The following is a 19532-nucleotide window of genomic DNA, read 5'->3' on the forward strand; positions in this document are numbered from 1 at the left end:
CTACCACTGAGCCACATCTCTAGCCCCTTTGTTGTCTTCCGGATGCTACATGGTGACCTGGACTTCCCTGTTTTACCTATTGTCAGTCTCCCTCCCCACAGCTGGGACACTGGACGAAATCTGGCATCTGAAAGTCTCAATCAAAGTCTTGGTTAGTGTCAGATGTCCACGTGACACACCTGGGAAGAAGGACCCTCAAATGAGAACTTGCCTCCATTAGATCGGACTGTGGGCATTTTGGTAGGCACTTTCCTCATTGCTAACTGATGTAGGAAGGCCCAAACCACAGTGAGCCTGGGGTGCCATCCTGAGCACGTGGTCTCTATAAGGAAGGTAGCTGAGCAAACCAGTAAGCGAGCCACACTTGTCTGTGAGCCTGGCTTAATTTCTTGTGCCTCTGGGCTCCTATTCTGGTTCCTGCCTTGGCTCCCTCAGTGATGTACTTACTGCAAAGCAAAAGATGAAGGAAACCGTTTCCTCCTCCAAGTTATTCTTGGTCAGTGTTGGCAACTAACCTAACTGGAGACATAAGTGAACCCCTTACTCTGTTCAGGGCTCCCGAGGACCTTGGGGTCTCCAGTGGCTCAATGGCACCCAATCCCCTAGCAGAGGCCCCAGGTCTGCCGCACAGGTCTCCTTCCTGATCCTCTCAGGTGTGGGTGCTGAGTGCAGCCCCTCAGGCGGGCAGCAGCCTGTAGAGAGCAGGCTGGCACAGAGCTCTGGGCTCGGCTCCCCAGGTGTGTCTGCCATGCGGAGAAAGCCCCGCCCTTCCAGGTATTAGCTGATTTTCCCCGTGCAGTGTTTGGCTTAAGGATTAAAGTTGGTGGAGGAACCTGTAATTTCCAGAGTCGTCTGTTTCTTTCTTGGCTACCCACACTACATTCATTGTTTTATTCCCAAGCCCCTGATAATGCTGTTCCAGACGTGTCTGAGGTCATCTGACAGGACTAAGCTTCCCTAAGCCGGAGACCGGACAACTTCTCCATGAACCCCGAGCCAGCTGTTCGCTACATCCTTGTGTTCTCTTCCATAGATCAGCCCTCACCCTACCCTCTTCCCCTCCCCGCCTTTGATGGAGACAGTCTCAAGTAGTCCAGGCTGATCTCAAACTTGGCTGTGGCTGCGGCTGGCCTCAACTCCTGACCCCTCGGCCTCCTTCTCCCAAGTGCTGGGATTTCAGCATCACATGAACAAGTTTTATTTTATGTTAGAAGGGGTCTTACTATGTAGTCCAGGCTGGTCTCCAACCTAAACCAAGCATCAGCACCTCTTAGGGCTGGGGTTATGAGTGTAGTCCATCACACACGTCATGTTTATTTATGTTCGGTACTGTAGTAACTCTCACTTATAGTATAGCTAAGAAATGGGGTACTCGATCACCACTCTGCTGGCCTCCCACAGGCCCCGAGGAACAAGGGCCATCCAGACAGGAGCCCGACTTGGATACCTCCTGGGAAACTTCATCCAGCAAGTGTATTGAAGCAGAAGCAGAGATTCATAGTCAAACATCAGTGGGGCTCTGAGTCTTGTGGAACAGTGAGAGATAGAATTGAGACAGTTGGGGAGGGGACAAGGACACCACCAGAAGACCTCTAGAGTCAACTAACCTGGGCCCATGGGGCTCACTGAGCCCCTGACCTAGGAGCATGCAGGGGCTGGACCTAGCCCCCCCTGCATATATGTAGCAGATGTGCAGCTTGGTCTTCATGTGGGTCCCCTAACAATTGGAGCGAGGTGGGGGGCGAATCAGACTCTGTTTCCTGCCATTGGATCCCCTTCCCTTAACTGAGCTGCCCAGTTGGACCTCAGTGGGAAAGGAGGTGCTGAGTTCTGCTGGGGCTGGATGTCCGGGGGTGGGATGGTGCCCGGGAGGCTGCAGGGCTCCCCTTCTCTGAGGAGAAAATGAAGCGAAAATTGGAAGGAGGGATTCGTAAGGGTGGGACTGGGAAGAAGGGGTGAGCACCATCAGGATGTAAAGTGAGTAAATAAATAATGGGGGGCTCCACAAGTGAATTTTCAGAATAATGCCCATGAAGCACTAAAGCAGGAAACAACCAAAATCAGCTTCACGGAAGTGTAATTGACACACTGTAAACTGCATATATTTAAAGTATACAACTTAATATGTTTTGACACATGTACACATTCAGGAAAATATCACCACAATCAAGATAAGGAACATGTCCATCATCACCAAGGCTTCCTGCCACCCCTCCCTCCCGAGTTCCCCAAGCAACCATAGATCTGCTTTCTAAACACATGTGTAAAGCTAAAATCTCTCTCCCATTTCCCTGCTTTAGTCAACAGAGCGTGATCCTTGGTTCACCTTGTCATTAACATTCGAAAAGCGATGTCTTCAGATGTCATGAAGATGTGAGACATAGTTTGCTCTGAACACTAAATGGCTCATTGTCATATTGCCATACAAGGTGGCTTGGTGCCTGAGAGTCATCTGGGTGTATGGTTTCCAGCCGACAACTCCTGATGCCTCCAGACCGGCACGGCCACCTTCACCTTGTGACTTTTCTTTTCCATCCTGTGGACCAGAGGTCTCCTCAGGATTTTGTCACTGGAAGGGACTTGGGGAGTTGTTACTATGGGGCAGTGCCCATCGTGGAGACTAATCTGGCCCAAGGTGTCAATAGTATTGAAGCAGAGAAACTCTGTGTGGGACAGCAAACCAAGGGGAACCTCGGTATCAAGCAGTGGCGACCATCTGTGAGAGGGGAGGGTGGGCTGGTTGGGGTAGTGAGGCACAAGGGTTAGGGATCCTGCTGCAGTCTCCGGTCAGAGGCAACTCTGGCTTCCTGAGGACAAGCCCTAAGGGAAGGAGTGGAGAGGCACTGGGGACCCAGCACCTCGCAGGTGCTCAGCAAATCCCTGGCAAACAGGGCTGCACCCAAAGTATTTATTAGGTGCCTAATTGTGGGTAGCACTTGTTGGCACAGAAGGTGAAGCTGAAGACATGAACTGGCCAAAGGAAGCCATTAAACCATCAAGTGACCAGGATGCAGAGGAGCCTGCGGTTAAGGTAAGTGCAGACCCACCCCAATAAACGAGGAAACGAGAAAGCCCCGTCACGCTGGGATCCAGTTCCAATGTGACCAGATATGTCACTGCCAACTCACTTCTAACTCGAAGCTCCTCCCCCCCACCTACAGACACCACTTGGCCTGTCATATAAAGGGTTTTCTCCCAAAGTGGTTTAGCCAGAACTGGAAAGCTACTGCCTGACGTGACAGGGTCCTCACCGGGGCACCAGCAGCCACCAGGGAAGCAGAGGCAGGCAAGATGGATCTTGGATTCTCTGGAGCTAGATGGTGACGTATGAACATGCTTTGACTCAGTTTGGCATGACCCAAGGTTTCATTAATGTATTATAGGAGCTATGGAGACATTCCTGAAGATTCTGAAAGGAAGGAAGAAAGGAAGGGATGAAGGAAGGAAGAAAGAAAGAGAGAGAAAGCAAGCAAGCAAGCAAGCAAGCAGAAAGCTCTCCATCCCTTTATGCACACATGCTGTATGTGCAGTGATTTAAACCAAGGCTGGTTGCTCTTAAAGGCTTCTGGGTGCCTCAGGTTAGGGAGAGGTTTGAAAGATAGAGAGTCCCATAGTTCCTCAAGGGTATAAAGGGACTGACTGGAGTTTAGCACTAAAGTTCTCTGTGGTTACTTATGGATCAGCTCCAAATCTAAGGATAAAGAGAGCTCTGGCTGGCCCTTCCTCCCCCCAACCCCCTGTCCAGATGGCCCCCGCTTCTCCCATCTTAGACTCTGAGTACTAAGGACTCTGTAAAATTGGTAAGTGTCACCTTAGAAGATTCACATCAGGAACTGAGTGTTAGAGGCAGCTGAGCTTCCTGGACCCTTAGGCTTCAGGTCAATGGTAAGAATGATAAAGAGTACAGTACCTGCCTATGGGACTTGTTGCAGAAAGATAACAGAATCTCCCTCAGACGAGAAAGACTTTCAGATAATTGTCAGCAGAATTATTGCAAATGCAATCTACGTGACCATCCAGATGCGAGAGAGGCAAAGTGTAGGCAGCTGAGGTAGTCAGTGGGACAGCCGCTCACCCACATGGTGCCTCCACACAGGCCTCTCCCTCAAGGAGGCAGGGCTGACTGCTTCCCACTCAAGGCAAGGCTGCAGGAAGGCTGGCAGGAGAAGATAGTTGTGCCTGGGTTGCAGCCTTCAGGGGTCTGGCTAGTTCTTCCCTCCAAAGGCCCACGGAGACTCCTCTGGGCCAGCCTCCAAGGAAGAGGGAAACCACAAGGCTTTCATTCTGAGGTAAACTTTTAGGTCACAGGACAATTGGGAGGAGCACTACGGGACTCCCTTGCTAGATAGGGCCAACCCTGTCCCTATTTCCCCTAAATGGGTGATGTTGCTCATAGCCTAAGGAAAATCTCTGACTCACTTCCTGCCTCAGTCTCACCACAAGAGTATTGTTCTCCCAAATGTGCATGTGGTGGTGCTGGTGGGGGCTATCCCACAGTGGTCCCCACAGGTCTTAGCTCCTTCTAAGGGAAAGCCCCCAATCTGGGAGGAGACAGACTTTTAGAGCCCCCCCTCCCCATGTCTGCAGTGTTTTAAAGGATGCTCAAATAACAGATTCAGTTATCTTTATACACATCTCCATTTTCAGAGGGATAAATCGGGGCTCTGAGAATTTAAGATTCGCATAATGCAAAATAGTACCACAAGGATTTGAGCCCAACTTTGCTGGACGACTTTCCACACAAATGACCCGTGTGTTGTGTACGTATGTGGTGTACTTCTTTGAGGGTTTTGAGGCAGTCTCTTATATGTAGTCTTGGCTAACCTTAAACTTACGGCTACTCTCCTGCCTCAGCCTCCCCAGTTTGAAGATTACAGCCAGGTGATACTACTCGTCCTCCTTAGTATATTATTTAACCTCCCTGGGCCTAAATTCTGTCCTTTGAAAAAGCATAACTCAGGATACAGACGAGGTACCTAGCTATCACATTTGTGGGTGGAGAGCTGTGCATGGAGGCAGCTTAGGAGAGCCTGTCTTCTAGAAGTGCTTCGTGGCATTTTTTTCTATGACTGGACAGGAACCCTTGTTAAAGACACAGGGGAAGAGGACAGGATAAGATCATGTGGCCAGGTTATCTCACAGAGAGCAAGAAGGGATGTGCAGAGGCCGCTGGCGACCTTGGAACAACCCAGCCTGGGAAGATCTTGGCCCGGTTCCCCTCTTCTTTCTCAGCTCGAGCAGAATGTCAACCTTCCGCCAAGTAGCACAGCCGTTTTCTAGGGCAGGAACCCAGGGAGGGAAGGGCTCTGGCTGGTATACTGTAAGTAGCCTGGAGTGAAGCGCTGCCAAGTCTGAGGCCTGCTAAGTTGTGTAGCTTAAGGAAAATTATTTAAACTTTGTGTGCCTCAGTTTCCTTATCTGTAAAGTGGGATTAATAATGTCATCCTGAGCGGATTATGTGGATTAAGGAATGTACATAAGGAGAAGATAGGGTGAACTGATTGGCCCAGTGCCTAGCTCTCTGTTGTTGCATGGGGGAAAAAAAAGTATTGAGAAAAAAAAAAACCATAAAAGGAGGTGAGCTATTTCTGTTTATCCACCTGTCTCTACAAAAGCAAATAAAACTGTGACTCCTCTAGCTGGAGGCGCGAGGGCTGCCCTGCCTATGTGAGATCCGACCTGAGAGTGGAGTTGCCCCAGGTCCGCCATCCCAGGGCGCTTCCCTTGACTATCCCCAAACTCAAAACTCGGGACCCAGGACCTCGGGCAAGGCAGGGCCAGCTTGGACTCTCCCCAAATCCCCCGACCCTCGGCCCTTCCCTCGCCATCTCGCCCGCGGGCTCCCAGTCCGGGTCTCCGAAACCATCTGCCCGGGAGTTCGCGGGGCCAAGAGCCGAACGCGGTGCGGACCGAGGGGCCTGGGGTGGCGCGCAGGGACCACGTTCCCTACCCGCCCCGCTGGCAGCCGCAGACAGGGCGCCCCGAGACCGCAGGGCCTGCCGCGTGGAGCGCTCGGAACGCCGGCCCGGCCCGGCCCGACCCGACCCGGGCGGCGAACGGGCCGGGCCGGCTGCGGCCACCGAGCGCGGAGGTGGCGCCGCGAGGGGGAGGGGCGCGGCGCGGAGGAGGAGGAGCCGGGGCCGCCGCCGCCGCCGCCGCCGCTGTGACAGCGGCCCGAGTAAACAAGCCGCGCCGCCGCGGCCGGGCCGCTGCCCCCCGCCCGCGCCCGAGCCCAGGCCGAGCCTTGCCCTGGTCGCCGGCCGGGCCGAGGCCGCGCCGCCGCGCCTCCCCGCCTGCGCGCCGTGACGCCGCTGCCGGGCGCGGGGACCGCCCGAGCCAGGCCCCCGCCGCCGGGCTCCGTGCTCGGCCGAGGGGTACCGGAGCGGCCGCGGCGCTCGTCCGGAAAAGTTTCCCCGCCCGGGCTCCCCAGGGTAAGCGGCGAGGGCGCGCGGCCCCGGGCCGGGGAGGCGGCGCGCTGGGGAGCCGGGCCCGGAGCGGGCGGGGGAGCGCGGAGCCGGGCGGCGCAGCCCCGGGCCTCGCCGGCCGCCGGGCTCTGGTCGCGGATTCTCGGCCGCCGCGGCGGGAGGACGGGAGCCGCGCAGCCCACCTGAGCGCCGGGCTTGGGCCCGCGCCGGTACTTTTCCGCTGGGGCCGGGGCGAGCCCTCTGACCTCAGGAAGCGCCGGCGGGGCCCCTGCTGGGGCGGGCTAGGCAGAGCATTCCTCGGGCTCTGGGTGCTCCCGCCTGCCCGCCGTCTTCCGTGGCCCCGGCGGCCGGGGCCTGCGCCTGGTGGGGCGCGCTCCCGGGAGGGCACGGGGTCCTCGGCCGCCTCGCACACCTGTACGGCCGGAGCGGTCGGGGGCGGATTTCGCGGGCGCGCACAGGCCGGCTTGGGGGAGGCTCGCTCCGGGCTGCCTCCTGCCGAGGCCTGGCCGAGGCCCCTGCTGCCCCCATCCATCGGGTGGCTGGCCGAGGGGCGGCCTGCTTGCCATACAGGTCTGACAGCAGACATTAGTCTGCTCGGTGCCGCCGTTCCCACCGCCCCAGGGCTTTGCGCCTAGGGGAAGTGGACTTTCATCTCTCTGAAGCACTGGGATTCTTGGGAAGTGCCAAGGCGACGCAGGTGATGTGGCCCAGTGAGGGCTTGTGGCTGCTGGCCAGGTGTGGACATAGAAAAGGAGGGTGGCTAGCAGATTAGGTGTGTGTTTCCTGTTTTGGGCTTCTATCTAAAATTTGTATTTTTAAAAAAGAGGATCCCATGGCTTTAAAAAAAAAGTTTGAAAGCCTCTGGCCTAATAGTTTTTAACCACCAAGGAAACTGAGGCCCAGAGAGTGGAAATGACTTGTGTAAGATCTCCAAGGGAACAGTAGTTGAGCAGGGACTAGGAGTTAAAATTTCCTGGGAGGTGCCTGTAACAGGACCTGCCTTGGGGTCTCTGCTGGAAAGAGAGACCTGATTGGGTTTCCCAACAGTCTTCTTCGGTGGCTTGCTCTGTGGCTGCCTCAGCCGGGTCTCCAGGTCCTAGAAACAGCAGCCACACCTGGGGGTAAGTGCCCGTCTGATGCCAGGAATGGTTGTGGTTATCTCTGTCTGTAGGTTCTAGGGAGGGACAAAAAGGCTTTGCCCAAGAAAAGAGCTAGGACAGTACTATAGCCTATTCTCTAGTCAGGCCCAGCACTGACGGCTGGGCAAAACTGACCCAGAGAGGCTAGAAATATATCCAGTCTCCTGGTTTTGAGACAACTGGGACTCAGAGGGTGAGTCAGAGTCTGGGATGGGGGTGGGGAGAAGCCTGTTCATTCATTGTTCTCAGCTCTTTTGTGTGTGTGTGTGTGTGTGTGTGTGTGTGTTGTGTGCATCCTCCTATCTATCTTGATGACAAGGCAGGGCTCTCTGATGTCTGGAATCCATATCCCACCCTTACTATAATTGGGGAGACTTGGTGTGGAGGGAAGCAGACCATCTTTCTTGAGGTGTGGTGGAGGATTCTGTCTCAGTGGCCCCATCTATAGTTTGCTGAAACCTTGGCTAGACCCAGACCAACCCAGCCATAATTTGGAAGTTGTAGGCAGGTCTCAAAACTCGGAGCAGGGAGTCTGCAGATTTCTAAACTCAAGAGGTTTTAGATGTGGCAAGGGTCCTGTTTCTACGTGGGGGCACGGAGCTATAACTCTGAGGCATGTCTTTGGAGCCCTTTGGACTCTGCCCTTCAGGCATGGAGTCTGCCTCATGGATGTCTCCTGCCATCAGCTGTCAGGTTATTTTGGTGTAAACTGAAAATACTCCAGGATTGTGTGTGGAGTCCCCTCAGCCTATAGGGTGAGACGGCAGCAGTTAGGGAGTCTGGGTGGCTCATGGCAGCTCCTGGAGAATCATGGCGTTCCCAGTGGCTAGCAGATCTGCCCAGCTCCACAGGGCAGTGTGCTGAGGTATCTACATTTTACCATTTGGTGGAGTGGCCACCTCTAGGACTGGGCCATGGGAATGGCAGGGGCATCGGGATCCTGGCACTTAGACAGGACATCCCCAGCAGTCTACTGGAACCTCTCCTAGCTGCCACCTACCCCAGGAGCTTGGCTTGTGGCTAGTCAGGGGCCCTTTATAGGGACAGTTATGTGGCCCCAGGCAGAGAGGTCTTGCTGTCTGTTTGCTGAAGGAGGAAAAACACCACTCAGGGCTACTGATTCAGCCTCACCTTGGTGTTCCAGGCTCAGCGCCAGTGTTTGCCCTGGCAGCCTGGCTCAGATTACGCAAGGTGGTGGGCCTGGAACACGCCAGGGGGCAGCAGGGCTGGACTAGCAGGAACAAAGTTGCCCAGGAAACAGCTTGGGCCCTGCCTCTAAAGATGGCTGTCATCTCAGCCCTAGAGGGTGGCGAAACCTCAGGAATCCCTCATGCTCAGAGCGTGGCTCCGCAGCCTCCATCCCAACTCAAGTCACCCACTCTTTCCTCCTGGGGACTGAGAGTCTTTTAAATAACTCCCTACAGCTCACCTTTTTGCTGAACCAGGATGCCCTAATTGAGTTGGGTAGACACTGTTCGTTTTTTAAAGAGCCAACATTTATTCTTTTATAAAATATGCCTGGATATTTTGAGAGCGTACAATAGCACAAAGCAGAAAGTAACAATTGCTACTCATAATTCTCAGACTCTCCAAGGAGCCATTGTTAAGTAGTAACTTGTATCCGTCCAGATTTTGTTTTGGTTATGGATAAATCTGCATGTATAGTTTTAAGAAAACAAAATGGAATCATGTGTACATGCCATTTGATAATGTATCTTTCTTTGGTTATTGTTTGCTTTTTATTTTGAACAACTCAAGCCGTAGTTGTATCTGTGATGGAGAAAGGCTTGGGAGGGGGAGACTGTGGGTCCATGTGTCTGTTTGGCTGACCTTTAGGGATATGTGCTGTATTTATTCCAGAGACACATTGGGGGTTTGTGGTGTGTGTGTGTGTGTGTGTGTGTGTGTGTGTGTGTGTGTCTAGGCTGCAGTTGGATCTCTGGGAGCTGGAGTTATAGCTGTTGTGAATGATCCAATACAAGTGCGGGGATGAGAACTCTGGTCCCCTGCTGTCCCCTGCAGCAGCAGTATGTGCTCCTAACTACTGAGCCATCTCTCCAGTCCTGACCCCTGTTTCTGATCTTGGTTTTGGTTTTTTTTTTAAAAGACAGGTCTCTTACCAAACCTGGAGCTTGCAGACTTGGCTAAGTTGGCCAACTAGCAAGCCCCAGGGATTCTTGTCTCTGCCCTGCTCCCAGTGCTGGAGTTACAGGCAAATGCTGCCAAGCCTTTAATGTGGGTCCTGGGACTCCAAATTCAGGTTTTGATGCTTGGGTGGCAGTAAGTGTCCCTACTGAGCCATCTTCCCAGCCCCTCAGGTGTTTGCTGGTTTTAACCATCTCCCTTGAAACTCCTTTTAGGTCCATCTCCTTTGAAACTGCTTTTAGGCTCAGCTGTGAGGCTAGGAGGGGCGGCATCAGTGTGTGGCTGAGAGGACTGACTCTTCCTTCCTCCTCTTGTTCCCTTAGATCTGACCCTTACCCTGTCCTCCAGCCCTGCCCATCTCGGCCCCATGCCCCCCCCAGTCAGCCCCGGGACCCTGGCACTTAGCAGGCACGTGGCAGCCAAGGCCCTGTGACCAGGCCAGGGAGACGGGAGCTCTGGGGTTCCAGTCACCTGCCCCCCCATGGAGCTGAGACCCTGGTTGCTATGGGTGGTCGCAGCAGCAGGAGCCGTGGTCCTGCTGGCAGCTGATGCTCAAGGCCAGAAGATCTTTACCAACACCTGGGCCGTGCACATTCCTGGAGGCCCAGCTGTGGCTGATAGAGTGGCACAGAAGCATGGCTTCCACAACCTGGGCCAGGTAGGCTTCTTACTGGGCCTGTTTGTAACTTCAGGACATGACCTGGTGGTGGAGAGAGTGAGGGCAGAGACTCTCAAACCATGCAGCAGAAATTGTTGAGCTTTCTTCCAGGGCATCTGGGCAAGAGGCAGGTTCCGAGTGGCTGGTGGGATGGGATCCGTAACACTGTCCTGTTTGTGGGCTTTCCTGTAGGTTGCTTAGAAAACCCAGCACATCTCGGTGATGGTGTCCCTCTCCATCCCCTGCATGTTCTTGTGGGTCCTCAGCAGGGAACAGATTGCCCCCCCCCCCCGGCACTTGCCTTTGTGAGCCTCCCCAGCAGCCTTGTCCACCCCCATCTCTGCCTCCCCCAGGGACTGGCAGATGGAAAGCCCATCTCAGACTCAGTGCTTCATTGCAGATCTTCGGTGACTATTACCACTTCTGGCACAGAGCAGTGACAAAGCGGTCCCTGTCGCCTCACCGCCCGCGGCACAGCCGGCTACAGAGGGAGCCTCAAGTAAGTGTGGCCCTGGCCCTTCCGGCTGCCACCCCCTTTTGTTCTGAGTCTGCCCTCACTCTGAAACCCCCACACCTATACCATCCTCCTCTCCTTCCTAGGTAAAGTGGCTGGAGCAGCAGGTAGCAAAGCGAAGAGCCAAGAGGGACGTGTATCAGGAGCCCACAGACCCCAAGTTCCCCCAGCAGTGGTACCTGGTATGCTCCTTGGACTCTGGTCCTCTCCCCACCACAGTGAGGTCCTGTGAGTGGATGAGGCTCACCCTGGCTTCTTCTGTTTTCTTCTCCCTTCTTTCTGCCTCTGACCCAGTGGTTCTCAACCTTTCTACTGTTGCAACCCTTTAATACAGTTCCTCATGTTATGAGGACCACCCCCCCACTATAAAGTTATGTTTGTTGCTACTTTATAACGGTAATTTAACTACTGTTATGAACTGTAAATATTTTTGGAGATAGAGATTTGTCGGGGGGGGGGGGGGTGTCACGACCCACAGGTTGAGAACCACTGCTCTAACCTTCCCAGAATCTATACATTTCCATTGAAGCCAGAAGTGGCATTTTTAAAAAATGGTTTATTTTTATTTTATGCACATTGGTGTGCTTGTATGAGTATATGAGGCTGTCAGATCCCCCTGGAACTGGAGTTACAGACAGTTGTGACCAAGTGAGTGCTGGGAATTGAACCTGGGTCCTTTGAAAGAGCAGCCAGTACTTTTAACTGCTGAGCTATCCCTCCAGTCCCCAGAAATGGCATTTTAAGCTGGGATATGTAGAAGATAGAGGTTTTGGAGTAGAATTGATTCTTTTGAGTGAACAACCAAATATCTCTGGTAATGGGCTGGTTGTCTCTGCAGTCTGGTGTCACTCAGCGAGACCTGAATGTGAAGGAGGCCTGGGCCCAGGGCTTCACAGGCCATGGCATTGTGGTCTCCATCCTGGATGACGGCATTGAGAAGAATCATCCCGACCTAGCAGGCAATTATGTAAGGACTGGAGAAGAGTGGTGGGAGATCCCTGGGCAGGGACCTCAGGGGACTGTCCTGTCAGCATGGGGAGGCAGCTCCCAATGAGGGCCGTGTTCTTCTCAGGATCCGGGAGCCAGTTTTGATGTCAATGACCAGGACCCCGACCCACAGCCTCGATATACACAGATGAATGACAACAGGTGAGAATGCTAAGTTCCTGGTCTCTGAGCCTCTCCCTCCTCCCCATCAAGGACACAAGGGTCAGTGTGAATGGCACATGTCCCACCTAAAAGCTGAAGTCTCTCCAGGCATGGGGGCATACACCTTTAATCCCAGCACTTGGAGGGAAAGGTAGGCAGGTCTTTGTGAGTTTGACAACTGGTCTTCACAGTGAGTTCCAGGCCAGCCAAACTGCCTTATCTCAAAAAAAAAAAAAAAAAAAAAAAACAACAAGGGGCTAGAGAGATGACTCAGCAGTTAAGAGCACTGGCTATTCTCCCAAAGGTCCTGAGTTCAATTCCCAACAACCACATGGTGGCTCACAACCATCTTTGATGGGATCTGATGCCCTTTTCTGGCATGCAGGTGTACATGCAGATAGAGCACTCATAATACATAAAATAAATCTTAAGGGCTGGCGAGATGGCTCAGTGGTTAAGAGCACCGACTGCTCTTCCGAAGGTCCCGAGTTCAAATCCCAGCAACCACATGGTGGCTCACATGATGCCCTCTTCTGGAGTATCTGAGGACAGCTACAGTGTACTTACATTTTAAAAAAAAAATCTTAAAAACACTAACAACAATAAAACAACTGAAGTCTTTGTCTACATCCCTGGTCCCCAAAGGGAGTTTTGAGTTTGTTTTTTGAGACTTGGTTTCCATATGTAGCTCTAGCTGTCCTGGAATTTCCTCTGTAGTCCAAGCTGGCCTCAAACTTAAGAGATGTTTTTGATCAGGCGCCACTGGGAAGTGCTGTGAACACACATGGGATGATGGGTGTGGCCCAAGGGCCTTCACTCCGTGCACCTCCACTAACGCTGTGCTCTTGATCCGCAGGCATGGCACTCGCTGTGCCGGGGAAGTGGCAGCGGTGGCCAACAATGGTGTCTGTGGTGTAGGTGTAGCTTACAATGCCCGAATTGGAGGTGGGTGTGAGCCTTGGCCTTGGGTACATGCTGAGAGTGGGAGGGTCCTCTCCTGAAGTTTTCTCTGCCCACTCAACATCTTCCATGATAGAACCTTTGGCAGTTTGCTAGTCTGTGAAGAGTTCTTAGCCAGTGGAAAAACTGGAACCCCAGGGCTGGTGGCATGGTGGAGTGGGTGCAGGCCTCTAAGACATCTTCCTAAATCATGGCACAGCCTTTAGAACTTTAGTTCCTGAGGCCCAAGACTTTAGTGAGGACTGGTGTGACTTGGGGAGAAGGTCCTCTTCTTGAAAGGCAGTGGGAGACAATATGTAAGGGGCCTTGGGTTTCCCATGCCGGCCACTCCTCTCTCTTACTCCTCCCTGGGGTCCAAGCTGGGCTTTTGCCTACGGTTGCCCCTGGCGGCTGGACCCACGCAGCACCCCTTTTCCCACCCCCTCTGCGGCCAGGGGTGCGGATGTTGGATGGCGAGGTGACTGATGCAGTAGAGGCACGTTCGCTGGGCCTGAATCCCAACCACATCCACATCTACAGCGCCAGCTGGGGCCCTGAGGACGACGGCAAGACCGTGGATGGACCAGCCCGGCTCGCTGAGGAGGCCTTCTTTCGGGGAGTTAGCCAGGTGAAGTGGGGTCCTGGTCTAGCTCTGGAAATCAGGCTGACTTGAGTTCATCTTTTCCATCACCCGCTTCCTTATTCTGTTTTATTTTTCCTAGTTTTTTTTTTTTTCTTCCAGTTTTCTAAGACAGGGTTTCTCTGTGTAGTCCAGGCTGTCCTCGAACTCAGAGATGTGCCTGCCTCTGTCTCCCAAGTGCTGGAACTAAAGGTGTGCGCCACCACTGCACCACTGCTCAGACCTTGTTTTTTTGAAACAAAGTCTTCTGTATAGTTTAGACTGGCCTGGGACTTGCCATGTAACCCAGGCGTGCCTTGAACCCATGGTTCCACTCTTGACATGTGTGTACCACTATGCCTGGTTAATTTTAACCTTGACAAAAGTGGTAAAGTAGAATGTAATAGAGGCTAGAGACTTGGGTGTGGTTCTCAGAACCCACATGGTGACTCACAACTATCAGTAACTCTAGTTCAGGAAACTGATGCCCTCTTCTGTCCTCTAAGGGCACCAGACACACATAGAGTTCATGTACATATATAAGAATAAAATTATAAATAAAAATAAATATTAGAAACTAAATGTTATTAAAACATGAAGGAGTTGGGGACTGACAGTGCACCTTTATTTATTTTTATTTTATGTGTATAAATGCACGCAGCCCATTGGATTCCCTGGTACTGTGATTATGGATGTTGTGAGCCATCATGTGGGTGCTGAGAATCAAACCCAGGTCTTCTGCAAGAGAGCCGGTGCCCTTAACTGCCGAGCTCTCTCTCCAGCCCTATTTTTTTTTTCCTTTAACTGGGCAAAGGCTTGCAGTGTTACATTGAGCGAGGCATTACCCATGTTAGGCAGGTCCTCTGCCTCAGAACCACATCCCCAGCCTGAGGCCATGGCTTTGATTTCAGCACTGCCAAAAATAATAAAGTTAAGTGATGGGGTCAAAGAGACGGCTGAACAGGGAAATAGTCTGCACCCAGGCCTAATGCCGGAGTTCAAGCCTTGGTATCTGTATAAAGGTGGAAGGAAAGGAGCAGCTCTGATGGCCGCTCTCTGGGAGCCATGTGGGTGCCATGGCATGCATGGCCGTATACATATATGTCATACAGAAAGCACTCGGATCACCCTGCCCTCTGGGGATCACCACTCTAAGCATTTTGGTGTGAGCCTGGTCTAGTTTGATTTTGTACATACATAGTCATCTACGAGGGATCTTTGGTGGCTCTAAGAAGTGAACTTGGAAGTCCACAGAGATGGAGGCTCCCATCTTTCTTCCCTCAGCATCTTCCTGTTATACCTCATTGCCCTCTACCCCCCAACACGCCATCTTGAGTAACCTTAGCCCACTTTGTTCACAGGGCCGAGGAGGGCTGGGCTCCATCTTTGTCTGGGCCTCAGGGAATGGGGGCCGGGAACATGACAGCTGCAACTGTGACGGCTACACCAACAGCATCTATACGCTGTCCATCAGCAGCGCCACACAGTTCGGCAATGTGCCCTGGTACAGTGAGGCCTGCTCCTCCACACTGGCCACCACCTACAGCAGTGGCAACCAGAATGAGAAGCAGATTGTGAGTCTTGCCTGGCTGGGGCTGGGAAGGAGGCCTCCTGCTTTCCTCAGGGCCACATTAGGCTTTCTCTGCTCTCATCCCTGTGAAGTTGCATAGAGTAGCTTGGACCTTGGGTAACTGCACTACAAGCAGGAGATTCCCCAGACCCTTGCGGGCTGCAAAACCATCTCTGAGCCCCTAAGAAGTATAGACTCCCTGCAAATATCCCTTGTGCTCCGACCTCTAGTTGATCCCCTTATTCCCTGAGAAACTTGGCCCTAGAAGAAGCTATGTGTGTTAATAAGGTAGAAGCTGGGGCTGGAGTGTCCTAACTGATTCACTGCACCATCTGGGGTACCTAGGTCTGATAGGCAGCAGGACAGGCAGGTGGCTCCTTTACTCCTGCCAACACCCATGAGGTCTCAACACCATTGTCCCCTGGCAGGTGACAACTGACCTGAGGCAGAAGTGCACAGAATCTCACACAGGCACCTCGGCTTCTGCCCCCTTGGCAGCTGGTATCATTGCTCTCACCCTGGAGGCCAAGTAAGTGGGCAAGCAACAGCCCGTCCCCCTCGCGCTCCCTGTCAAGCAGCTGTTTTCCGCAGCCACTTGCCAGAAAGCCTGACCACGGCCTTTGTCTCCTCTGCAGCAAGAACCTCACCTGGCGGGACATGCAGCACCTGGTGGTGCAGACCTCAAAGCCGGCCCACCTCAACGCTGATGATTGGGCTACCAACGGCGTGGGCCGCAAAGGTGAGGGCAAGGGAACCCTGAGGTTTGGGCTCTGAGGTAGGATGGGGCTCTCCTCCCTTCCTACTGACCCTTCCCTCCCTCCACAGTGAGCCATTCATATGGCTACGGGCTGTTGGATGCAGGCGCCATGGTGGCTCTGGCCCAGAACTGGACAACAGTGGCCCCCCAGCGGAAGTGCATTGTTGAAATCCTGGTGGAGCCCAAGTAAAGACTGGACCCTGAGCGGGAGGGAACAGATGGGGCCCGGGAGCTCTGGGATGCCCACTGGTTGCTGCTGGCCTGCTGACTCACGGTGCTTGCTGTACAGGGACATCGGCAAACGGCTAGAGGTGCGCAAGGCGGTGACGGCATGCCTGGGTGAGCCCAACCACATCACCAGGCTGGAACACGTTCAGGCCCGGCTCACCCTGTCTTACAATCGCCGCGGTGACCTGGCTATCCACCTCATCAGCCCCATGGGCACCCGCTCCACCCTGTTAGCTGCCAGGTGCTCGCCATGTTCCCTTTTCATTTCCTGGTTCATTCCCTCATTTGTCCCCCAAGACTCTGGCAACCATCAGCAACAGCGTGGGGAGGGACAGCTGCATCCTTAGGGACCACCTCGTCACAGGAATCCTGGCTTAGACCCATCTCTCATGCCAGTTGTGTGTGTCCCTTGTGAAAAGTGTCCCCTGGTTAAGAACATCTGGAAAACAACTTCTCTTAGAAGCATTTCCAGTCTAGCAGGTTGCCACATGGGGAGAATGGCGTTTGTCCCATATGTCATGGGCTAGGTGTCCCCTCTAAAACCTCAGATGGCTATATGGGACTCTCTTCCTCCAGACCACATGACTACTCTGCTGATGGGTTTAATGATTGGGCTTTCATGACAACCCATTCCTGGGATGAGGACCCGGCTGGCGAATGGGTCCTAGAGATTGAAAATACCAGTGAAGCCAACAACTATGGTACCGTATGGAGGGGAGGGTAGGAGAGCCAGGGGGTGCTAGGGTGTTAACATGGCACTCACACCCTTGACTCCTTTCTCTTATCAACTCTGGAATAGGGACGCTGACCAAGTTCACTCTCGTTCTGTATGGCACAGCCCCCGAGGGGCTCTCTGCACCTCCAGAAAGCAGCGGCTGCAAGACCCTCACATCCAGCCAGGCCTGCGTGGGTCAGTAGTGGATGTGATTGAGGCTGGGAAAGTGGGGAGAAAGGGATTGGAACAGTGGAGTCAGAGGGGACAGTGAACTTTAGATAGCTAACAAAAAAGAACTGGGCACTGTGGTGACTGCTTAGGACTACAGGAGCCTGGTGGAGAGCTCAGGCGACTTAGAGTCATCGTTCACTTGACTAACACTCCCCTCTCCTCTCCTGTGCCGGCAGTGTGTGAGGAAGGTTACTCTCTGCACCAGAAAAGCTGTGTCCAGCACTGCCCACCAGGCTTCATCCCCCAAGTCCTTGATACACACTACAGCACTGAGAATGATGTGGAGATCATCCGTGCCAGCGTCTGTACCCCCTGCCATGCCTCATGTGCCACTTGCCAGGGCCCGGCTCCCACAGACTGCCTCAGCTGCCCCAGCCATGCCTCCCTGGACCCAGTGGAGCAGACCTGCTCCCGGCAAAGCCAGAGCAGCCGGGAGTCTCGGCCTCAGCAGCAGCCTCCTGCACTGCGCCCTGAGGTGGAGATGGAGCCCCGGCTGCAGGCTGGGCTGGCCTCTCACCTGCCCGAGGTCCTGGCCGGCCTCAGCTGCCTTATCATCGTGCTCATCTTTGGCATCGTCTTCCTGTTCCTGCATCGGTGTTCGGGCTTCAGCTTCCGGGGAGTGAAAGTGTACACCATGGACCGTGGCCTCATCTCCTACAAGGGGCTGCCCCCTGAAGCCTGGCAGGAGGAGTGCCCATCGGACTCGGAAGAGGACGAGGGCCGGGGCGAGAGGACCGCCTTTATCAAAGACCAGAGCGCCCTTTGATGAGCCCACTGCCCACCCTATCAAATCGATCCCTTCCTCGGGCACTTTTTAATTCACCAAAGTATTTTTTTATCTTGGGACTGGGTTTGGACCCTAGCTGGGAGGCGAGAGGGGCAGAGACTGCTTCTTACCCCACCCTTGGGCCTACCTGTTTGCCTGAGGTGGGGTCCCAGGAGCCTCACCCCTACCACCCCTCCATGTGGAGGAAAGAGTAAATCTTTAGGGCAGCTTCCGTGGCCCAGCTGGACTTCCCGCAGAGTGAAGAGGGGCGGCCTCTCTCTGAGTCCCTGACCAGGCTGCAGCCCTGCCCCTTCCCTTCCCTGCCCCTCAGAAAGCAATAATGGTTCCCATCCAGGCAACAGGGAGGCTGGCTAGGAGGTACTTGAAGAAGGCGGCCACCTCTCCAAGGGCTTTTGCATCCCCTGACCCTCTCTGGCTCACAGATGAGCCTCCGAAGAAGCTGCAGTCATAGGAAGGGACCAAAGCAAAGCAGGCACCTCCCAGTGTGCCTGTACTTTCTTGCTCTCAGCCTGCCTCTGCACTCCAGGCCTCCACCTCCGTGGAAGCCAGGCTGAGCTAGGCCAGCACGGGCCAGCAGAGCTAAAGCTCTGGGGGCCTTGCTGGTGTCTGACCATCCTCTATGGCACCCTCCCCCCTTGCCAGGGCCCTGTTTTCTGAGCCCGGGGCTGCCTGGGCTGTTGGCAGTTACAGTACAGGAGCCCCTGGGTGGGTGGTGGGGAGGGACGGTGGCCCAGCCGGCTCCTCCCGCCTCCCACCCGATGCTGCTTTCCCCTGTGGGGATCTCAGGAGCTGTTTGAGGATATATTTTCACTTTGTGATTATTCACTTTAGATGCTGATTTTTTTTTTTTGTATTTTTAATGGGGGTAGCAGCTGGACCCTTGACCTTCTCATGCCCACACCCACCCTGCCCTTCCCATGGCTGCCCAGCCCTGAGGTATAGGGAATAACTAAGCCCCACGTCCTGAAGAGGCAGGCCAGCCAGGTGGGCTCTAGGAAAGGGGGTCATGGTGGGAGGGGTAGGCTGACATCATCTGTTTCAAATGGGGTTGTGCCAAGGGCTTATGGGTCGCTGGCTCTCCAAGTGCCAGGGGTGGGCAGGTGGCACCACCAAGCCCTTTCTAACACTGTGCCCTGGTGGAGAAAGCATTGACCTATGATGCCCCCAAACCCCCTCTTCTGATGTGCCTTTTGCACCCTTCCCATTAGGACAATCAGTCCCCTCCCACTTGGGCTCCCCTAAACCCCCCCCCGTTTTCTTTTCCCTAGCCCTTCTCAGTACCCAGCCTACCTGTCCAGGGGTGCCCCTTGCTCTCCTGCCCACCCCTCACGGCCATCCAGGCTGGTTTTGTAAGATGCTGGGTTGGTGCACAGTGATTTTTTTTTCCTTGTAATTTAAACAGGCCTGGCATTGTTGGTTCTATTTAATGGACACGAGATAATGTTAGAGGTTTTAAAGTGATTAAACGTGCAGACTATGCAAACCAAGCCTGGTCTCCAGTGTCTATAGCTCTTCTCGGGATCCTTAACTGTGTTTGGGGGAAAGGGTGGGAACTAGGGGCCAGTTTGGCTTAAGTCAGAAGGCTTAAATGCCTCTGAGAGGTCTAGGGCTTCCTCTGCTGAGGTCTGAGGGGATCCTGAGTGAACCCAGATGATC

The 19532-nt window shown here is 53.9% G+C and overlaps 1 protein-coding gene across 7 annotated transcripts; it reads left to right on the top strand.

Moving 5' to 3' along the window:
• Nucleotides 1-5677: 5677 nt before the first annotated feature.
• Nucleotides 5678-19363, top strand: Furin (furin, paired basic amino acid cleaving enzyme). 7 transcript variants are annotated; one of them, XM_021166244.2, is made up of 16 exons: nucleotides 5678-5700; nucleotides 10033-10367; nucleotides 10768-10866; nucleotides 10968-11063; nucleotides 11720-11848; nucleotides 11954-12030; nucleotides 12887-12975; nucleotides 13395-13597; nucleotides 14950-15162; nucleotides 15587-15687; nucleotides 15794-15897; nucleotides 15984-16101; nucleotides 16205-16384; nucleotides 16720-16844; nucleotides 16943-17053; nucleotides 17266-19363. In XM_021166244.2, exons 2-16 carry the CDS (start codon nucleotides 10191-10193, stop codon nucleotides 17853-17855), a joined length of 2412 nt encoding a protein of 803 aa, XP_021021903.1. In that variant the 5' UTR covers nucleotides 5678-5700; nucleotides 10033-10190; the 3' UTR covers nucleotides 17856-19363. The 7 variants fall into 7 exon arrangements, with proteins under 7 accessions (XP_021021903.1, XP_021021900.1, XP_021021907.1 ...); XM_021166241.3 differs by lacking the exon at nucleotides 5678-5700 and adding an exon at nucleotides 6175-6431; XM_021166248.2 differs by lacking the exon at nucleotides 5678-5700 and adding an exon at nucleotides 6176-6431 and having other exon boundaries at nucleotides 13425-13597.
• The last annotated feature ends 169 nt before the right edge of the window (nucleotides 19364-19532 follow it).

This window comes from Mus caroli, unplaced genomic scaffold, assembly GCF_978045245.1.
Source record: "Mus caroli unplaced genomic scaffold, Mus_caroli_1 scaffold_8, whole genome shotgun sequence".
Taxonomy (NCBI): Eukaryota; Metazoa; Chordata; class Mammalia; order Rodentia; family Muridae; genus Mus; species Mus caroli.